General features: G+C 36.5%; 1 protein-coding gene across 1 annotated transcript; it reads right to left on the reverse strand.

The window, feature by feature from the left end:
* Positions 1-301: 301 nt before the first annotated feature.
* LOC149814210 (uncharacterized) lies at positions 302-8491 on the reverse strand. Its single transcript, XM_089988914.1, has 5 exons — positions 7871-8491; positions 7112-7324; positions 1407-1432; positions 1085-1328; positions 302-648 (listed from the first exon to the last, which is right to left on the reverse strand). Exons 1-4 carry the CDS (start codon positions 8267-8269, stop codon positions 1106-1108), a joined length of 861 nt encoding a protein of 286 aa, XP_089845040.1. The 5' UTR covers positions 8270-8491; the 3' UTR covers positions 302-648; positions 1085-1105.
* Positions 8492-8754: the final 263 nt, after the last annotated feature.

Raw genomic sequence — 8754 nt, forward strand, 5'->3', positions numbered from 1 at the left:
CCGTGCTCCCAACCTAAATATTAGTCCCAAAGCCAGCCCACTATCTCCATTAGACCTTTCCAGACTTGTGTGAATTGTCGAATTTATTGAATAAAAAAGGGGGGTTGTAAAGTACTCGATACAACAAAGAATCTGAACCAAGAAGCAAAGATAAGAGGCTTCTTAATTAATACATGAGAAAGATGACTTCCCTGGGAGAATTGCAGGATTTTTAATGAAAGAAAAGAAAAATGGGATGTAAAGCACAAGATACAACAAAGAATCTGACCCAAGAAGCAAAGATAAGAGACTTCTTAATTAATTCATGGGAAAGATGACTTAGTTGCTGTATTATGAAGGTCTGAATGCAGCATTACATTTAGGTAGAAAAAATAACAAATTATAACAGGAAGTAGGAGAAGGGAAACATGAACAAAAACCCAACCTTAACATTACATCTGAAAATTCTGATAAAGAGCTCAAGGGTTTTGTCATGCAAAACACACTAACTTTGCAGCGTTGTCCATTTCATAACAGCGATCTCGTGTTGTAGCCAGGAACCGTTATAGGAATTAATTGAGATATTTTGTTCGAAAAAAAGGAATCAACTGAGATTTGTACCACAGATATGAATGTGGAGGTTTAGATTCAGCAGCTGCCTTGCATTACCTAATGACGCCAAAAGGAAAAAAAAAACACCACAAGCAGTATTAAGCAAAAAAAATTCAAAGGAACTTACACTCAATCAATGGAAATATAAGTTAAGCCATAATGTGAAGATTATGAGATCCAAGATTGCACTCCTTGAAACATTTAGGCTGTGTTTGGGAGCCTAGAAACAGAGGCGGCATTGTGGTTTCCCTCAGTGTACTCATGCTCTTTGCTGTTTGGGAGCAGTGGTTTTGCCAAAAACACTCATTGAGAATGGAGTTGGTAGCCCCAACACCACATTTCAACATCATTCACAAGAGAATGTTTTTGGCAACTCCAACCTCAACACATTTTGGCAACACATGGAAATGGTGCTTCATCTCAATGCAAGGATCCCAAACAGAGCCTTAGAAGCAAATGAAATTCAAATATAGATTGGTAATAGAATCATTACACCATCCTTCAACTACTTCCATCATGTGTCATCCTCACTTTTCTGCATTTCAGTGCCAACAGGCTCTACATTATCTGCTGGCATCTCAGTTGAGGAGCCTGTCTTCTTCAGTTTGCCATCATTGTTATCAGTAGAAGTCCCCATGAAGGAGTTAAGGGTGAGCTGGCCAGAATAGAGGATCAAGCCAATGGAATTAATGGCAAACATGAATGTCGCAAGATAGCACAAACCGTTAACGATTGTCCTGCACCAAGGGAACCAGCGTGGTGGGTTGAATCTGAATTAAAACTCGTGCTTAAAAAGAAATAGTTCCTGTAGTTACCTTATTGTTATAGTTATTTGGCGAACCTGTGAAGCAGAGACGTATCAGAAACAAATGTGAAATATAAAGCTACACTACAGTTCTAGTTTTCAACAGAAAGATCAGTGTTACAACTGACTGAATTTCACACACACACACACACACACACACAGAAGTCTGAAGGAGATCTGCAGGTGAATTTTAGAGTATTCTTTCATGACTAACCCCAAGAAAAAAGCAAAGAAAGGGTTAAGGAGAAAAGATTCATTCAGGCGGGAAATTCAACACATTCTTTATATTGGCAATTTGTAGATAAGAGGTGTTTCTCCACATCAGCAAGGCTATTGCTATAAGCAATACAGTCAAGAAACACTTCATTTTCAATGAGTAAACCCTTCAAGAATAATCATCGGAAACTAATAGACTTTACAATATTTATAATCAAACAAGAAACACCTTATCAATGAGCAAATTCTTCAAGTATAACCATCAGTGACTAATGAACCTTAAAAAGTTTCCTAGCTTTCCGCTCATTTCATTAAATAATTTACCATAGTTGGTAATACTGAAAGGAGCATAACCAGGATCCTCAATTTCATCCAACTTTAATGATTTTAACACGGCAGTTTCTATTTCCAACAGACGCTATATATGTTAAAATGTAATCCTTAATCTCGTTGTATGTATATATATATATAGAGAGAGATACATATACATATATACTATGTATATATGTAAACATCTCTCTCTCTCTCTCTCTCTCTCTCTCTATATATATATATATATATATATATATATAGAGAGAGAGAGAGAGAGATGTTTACATATATACATAGTATATATATATATATAATTTTTTTTTTGCTCATAATACCCGAAAAGGGTATTCCTATAATTTCCTATTTTACGCATATTCCATTTGGAATATGATTGTATTTTTATTCTTCTTTTATTTTTTCTTTTCTTTTTCTTATTTCTTTTTTATTTTCTTTTTGTGGTTTGTGCCACCTAGGGAAGGCTCCCCAAAAGAATCAGGCGGGGGGGGGGGGGCGCAACGGTCACAATGTGACCGTTAGGGGCTCCAAACGACTCCTTTGGGAGCCCCCTATGTGGCTCCTCTTGTGATGTATAAATAGGGGTGTACCCCCTTGTAAATGTCAAGCTTGTGAGCTCAAACTCTTGCCCCATTTTCAATATATATTTCATTTTTATGCCTTGTGCATGTTTATATTATTTTATGCCTTTGTGCATGTTTATATTATTTTATGCCTTTGTGCGTACTTGTTTAAGTGTTATTTGAGTGCCTTTGTGCACATCTCTTGTGAGGTATTAGTGCTTGTATGCGTATTGTCTTTTCAAACATTTTTACATGGTATCAGAGCTTGGTTAAAGATTGAAGATTGTGTGATTATTCATTTTTCAGGTGCCTCAAAAAAATTGCCTTTGGCTTCTCGGAGATTAGAGTGGGGGTTTCTCTTCATTTTAAAAATCAAAATCAAGGAGGAAATGGTGGATAAGGTGAAAAAAAAAATTATAGCAAAATTGTTTGTCATTTTTGTAAAGAACCGGGGTATATCAAACCTGTTTGTCCCAAGTGGAAGAAGTTGTTAGTCATGGCCATCACCGCTCAATCGCAAAAAGAGAAGACTTCTTCAAGTGGATCTTTCTCTAAACCAAATTGTGGAGGCACTTCAACCTCTCCTCAAGGGAGCCATCTCGGGAGTCGCCGTGTCTACTTTCTCTCTTCCAGGTAAAACTTTTTGGCTTTTGGATTCGGGTGTGTCTTTTCATATGTCCCCAAACATGTATTCTCTTTCCGAATATTCAAAAAATATTTTCCCATTTTTTGTTTCTACTGCGGATGGGACTTCTCTTGAAATTAAAGGTGTTGGCAATTTTGAAACTCAAAACTTTTTCATTCCCAAAATTAGATTTATACCAAAATTAAACTTGAACCTTCTCTCCGTTTCTCAACTCTCGAACTATGGATGTGATATTAAATTTTCCTCTGATAAATATTTAATACAAGATCGCCAGTCCGAGAAATTGATTGGGGAAGGCTCTAGGAAGGGAGACTTATATTATATGGACTCTTCAAGTTCCTAAAAATTCTTTTTGTAATGTTGCCAAACATAAGGATATAAATGTTTGGCACAAAAGACTTGGTCATCCCAATATCACCAAGTTATCTTATTTGCATTTTGCTAAAAATCTTTGTAAAAATACACTCTTTTAATGACTGTATTCTTAGAAAAATGAGAAGTATGCATTTTAAACAAAGATTCATGTTTACTTCTAAACCTTTCGAAATTGTTCATTCGGATGTTTGGGGACCAACACCTGTTGTTTCAAAAGGAGAGTTTGCCTATTATGTGATTTTTTTTGATGATTTTTCTAGGTACTCTTGGATATATTTTCTTAGACATAAGCATGAAGTTTTTTTATGCTTTAAATCATATCATGTGATGATTAAAAATCAATTTAATAGTGACTTAAAGATATTTAGAACTAATTTCGGAGGAGAATATCTCTCAAATGAATTAAAAAAGTATCTTGAAGATAGTGGTATTGTTCATCAAAGGTCATGCCCTAAAACCCCTCAACAAAATGAGTTGGTTGAAAGAAAACATAGGCATATCATTGAAACCACTCGAACTCTTCTCATATCTTAAAATATTCCAAAAAAAATTTGGGCCGAAATGGCTCTTGCATCTGTCTACCTTATCAATCGTTTACCATCTAGAAATTTGGGTAAAATCTATTCTTTTGAAACACTATATAAAAGGGAACCTAATTATAATAGATTGCGAATTTTTGGTTGCAAATGCTTTGTTCTTACTGATAAGAATGACAAACTTTCATCTAAAGTTATTCCCTGTCTTTCTTGGATATTCCGAGACTCAAAAAGGATTTCACTGTTATGATTTTAAAAATGATAAGTTATATGTTTCAAGAAATGTGACGTTTTTGGAAAATAAGGGTGGCTTTGAAAAAAATGATTCCCATCACGAAAATGTTGACTATTCTTTCTTATTTGACCTATTATCTAGTAATGATGATATGTCTAGTGATGATGAAATATCATCAAACCATGAGAAGTAGACATTAATAACTTCAACTCACCCAGTACTCAAGAAGACAGAACATCAAATGACCCAATAACCTATTCTCGTAGAGATAAAAATACTTTCAGAAGTGCAATTGAGTAATATAGTGATTCTATTCCCACACATGATCCCAGACGATCTGAAAGAAATAGGAAGCCTCCAACAAGATTTGTCTCTTTTGACTCATTTTCACCTAAGTGTAGAGCTTGTCTTAGTGCCATTCATTCTTATTTTGAACCAAGAAATTTTGAGGAAGCCAAAAAATATGTAGAATGACAAAAAGCTATAAAAAATGAACTCAAAGCTCTTAGGAAAGCTAACACATGGGAATTTTAAATTCTACCTTTTGGAAATAAAACTATAGGTTGTCGTTGGGTGTTTAAAGTTAAAACAAAGAGCGATGGATCTCTGGAGAGGTATAAAGCTTGCTTAGTCGCAAAAGGGTATGGTCAAGAATATGAAATTGACTATAAAGAGACATTTGTACCCGTAGCACAGATGGTTACAGTCAGATGTCTCATCACTATTGCGTCTATTAAAAAATGAAACATTTTTCAAATGGATGTTAAAAATGCCTTTTTAAATGGTGATCTTAATAAAGAAGTTTATATGGATGCCCCACCAGGTATGAAAGTTCATAAAGATAAAGTTCTTTGTCTTCGAAAAGCTCTCTATAGTTTGAAACAGACACCCAAAGCATGGTATAACATATTTAACAATGTTATGTTGGAGAATGGATTATCTTCCTGTTATACAGATACTGCATTATTTATCAGAAAATCCGATGCAGGTATTGTGATATTATTATTATATGTTAATGACAGGTGATGTCAAAGAAGTCAAGGATATCAAATCCGTCTTGACTTCAAAATTTGAAATGTCAGACTTAGGGTTTCTGACATATTTCTTGGGAATTGAGGTTGCTTACTCCCAACGTGGTTATTTTCTATCTCAAACTAAACTTGGTTGTGAGATTATTGACAGGTCTGGAATCTCAGATGACAAAATTTGTGAAACTCCTGAAATAGTGAGCTCAAAAATAAAGATCGATGACGGAATTCTTCTGACAGATCCTACTCCTTACAGACAATTGGTAGGCTCGCTAATGTATCTTAGCATCACTCGGCGTAATTTGTCACATGCGATCCATATTGTCAGTCAGTTCCAACATGCTCTCACAACGGTTCACATGAGTGTCGTTATTCGCATTATCAGATACTTAAAGAGAACTGCAAATAAGGGAGTATTTATGTCTTTATCTTCTGAATTAAAGTTAATTGCCTATACTGATTCTGATTGGGGAGGTGACCCCAATAACCGTCACTCCACCACTGGTTTCTGTATTTTCTTAGGTAAATCGTTGGTTTCTTGAAGGTGCAAGAAGCAACAAAAGGTCTCTTTGTCATTCACCGAAGCCGAATATCGAGCGATGACATCTACAACCATGAAAATTATATGGATTCGGCGTCTTCTATAAGATATGAGAGTCTATATTAAAAAGCCAACAAAGTTATGCTGCAACAATAAAAGTGCAATATATATTGCTAAGAATCATACTTTTCATTAACGCACGAAGCATATAGAGATGGATTGTCTCTATGTCAGAGAAGAATACTTGAAGAAGGTCATTGGTTTCCCGTATGTGACGTTTGAGTACCAACTAACTGATTTCTTCACTAAGGCCCTTTGTTCGCCTAGATTTAATTTTCTTTTTGGAAAACTTGCGGTTATCGCACCGTAAGTTTGAGGGGGGTGTTAAAATGTAATCCTTAATCTCGTTGTATGTATGTATATATATATATATATTTATTTATTTATTTATTTATTTATTTTGCTCATAATACCTAAAAAGGGTATTCCTATAATTTCCTATTTTACGCATATTCCATTTGGAATATGATTATATTTTTTTCTTTTTTTCTTTTTTCTTTTCTTTTCTTATTTCTTTTTTATTTTCTTTTTTGTGGTTTGTGCCACCTAGGGAAGGCTCCCCAAAAGAGTCGTTGGGGGCCCTCAACGGTCACAAATGTGACCGTTGGGGGCTCCCAACGACTCCTTTGGGAGCCCCCTATGTAATTCCTCTTGTGATGTATAAATAGGGGTGTTCCTCCTTGAAAATGTCGAGCTTGTGAGCTCAAACTCTTGTCCCATTTCAATATATATTTCATTTTCATGCCTTTGTGCATGTTTATATTATTTTACGCCTTTGTGCATACTTGTTCAAGTGTTATTTGAGTGCCTTTGTGCACATCTCTTGTGAGGTATTAGTGTTTGTATGGGTATTGTCTCTTTGTAGACATTTTTACAATATATGCCTTTGTTTTGGTTCGGAATGGGCAAGCTCCTCTCATGTAACAGATGGCAATCTCATGAAGACTATCTTCTATTCAACCATGAATGTATTATATAATTTGCAGAAAGTTTTGGTGGGACAAACTGCAAATCAGATAGCCAGGGAGCTCAAAATGCTTCTATCACTTTCCCCTTGTGTCAACAAATTCCTCAAGAAAAGCCATTCCAAAAGAAGCGAAAATCAATTATATGATACCATGATCAATCGTATACCAAACAAGTTAGTCGATAGCAATTGAATTGGGATCAGGTGCTACTGAAACAAACCGAGAAGTTGTCGGAGATCGCCTGCTGATTCAATGAGGCTTCAATTGTGGTGGTGAACTTATACAGGATGAGCGCAATGGCTCCAGCAGCGATGCCACCAAGTAAAGCCTGAACGGGTGAAGGAGGCTCCTCCTTCAATGTGGCCGTACCCATGGTCTTCAGGCTCTCCAGAGCCTCTTCCTTCAAGTTCTTGACCTCAGAAGACCTCAATCTCTGTGACCCATATGAAAATTTCAACTCAGTTCAATTCAGAAAGAAAGGAGAGAAAAGAGGAGCACATTCTTCGATTCGGAAGCCTCACTCTTCGACACCCACATGAAAATTTTCAACTCGGTTCAATTCGGAAAGAAAGAAAAGAGAAAAGTTCATTCTTCGCCTGGAAAAGCCTCGATCTTCAACATCCACGTGAAATTTTCAACCCAAATCGATTCAGAACGAAAGAAAAGAGACAATGGAAGAGCATTTCTCGACTCAAGGAGGCCCTAAACCTGAGACAACAACATTGAAAACCTCGATTCAATTCGGTTCAGCTACAAAAGAAACAGAAGAATTCTCACCTAAATCCCCAACACCCAAATGAATTTTTCGACTCAATTCTGTTCAGCTACAAAACAAACAAAGAAACAGCAGAATTCTCATCTAAATCCCAAACACCCAAATCAAATTTTCCACTCAATTCAATCCAGAAACAAAGAATAAAGAGAAAAAAGGGGGAGAAAGAAAAACGCAGAAAACCAACGAAGAAGGCAAGAGTCTCACGAGATCCTTGGCGCGGCGAGCGCGACGTCTGAGAGAGCGGAAGAGGAAGACGGAGATGGCGCCGGTGAGTAGAACGCTGGTGGCCACTTGAATAGGGGATGGATTCGAAGTGTCGAAAGGGTCTCCAAAAGAAGACGAAGAAGGCAATGGTGGTAGCCGAATGGGTCCTTCTTGTTGTTCTTCTTCTGGTAACTGAGCTAACCATGATGATGGCTCACTTGCTCTGGTGTGGGCCTTGTGAATTTGAACGCTAGAAGCAGTTTTGGTGGGAAGTTGGCATGCGAAAGTACCACCAACACCAACTCTGCTCTTTCCCTTCGATTTCGTTGAGGGGTGAGCCTCAAAGGAGAGAGGGATGAGGAGAGGGGAAGGAGAAGGCAGGAGTTGGGATGACAGCATTGGATGGTGGTGACAGGAACAGGGGTTAAGGGTATATCCACCAAGACCAGAGGTTGGTTGGCTTGGGATTTTGATGGATAATTGCAGCAGGGACAATATTGGCTACGCTCTAAATTACCGTACTCTTTAGCTGAAATTCATAGTTTGTAAGCTTTATTTGATTAATCTGATCTCACAGGTATGTTCAACGTGATTTACTTACTAGAAAATGAGGATATTGAAATATGTTTACCAACCAAATATGTTTGCTGGTATGGATTGAGATTTTCATAGGTCCTTTTTTTTTTAAAAAATCTAACCTTACAACTGTATTCAAGAAATATAGTTTTCTTACACTTGAATACTCATAAGAATTCTAAGTCATTAATTTTCAACCTTTAACAGATCCTTCTTATACATCATAATGGGATGGACCAAGAGTCTTTTCTGTAAAACCAAGTATCTATGTCACATCAGTACTATAAATTTTTCAAAAAAAATAAATT

The sequence above is a fragment of the Nuphar pumila genome, chromosome 15, assembly GCF_984573655.1.
Source record: "Nuphar pumila chromosome 15, dmNupPumi1.hap1.1, whole genome shotgun sequence".
Classification (NCBI taxonomy): Eukaryota; Viridiplantae; Streptophyta; class Magnoliopsida; order Nymphaeales; family Nymphaeaceae; genus Nuphar; species Nuphar pumila.

Excerpts from the sequence above, each read along its gene's own strand:
- LOC149814210 (XM_089988914.1), bottom strand. The coding sequence starts at position 8,269 with ATGCTGTCATCCCAACTCCTGCCTTCTCCTTCCCCTCTCCTCATCCCT. Across the intron at positions 7,325-7,870 it reads CTCGCCGCGCCAAGGATCTC|AGATTGAGGTCTTCTGAGGT; the intron begins GTGAGACTCTTG and ends TATGGGTCACAG. Across the intron at positions 1,433-7,111 it reads CGATCTCCGACAACTTCTCG|GTTCGCCAAATAACTATAAC; the intron begins GTTTGTTTCAGT and ends TCTGCTTCACAG.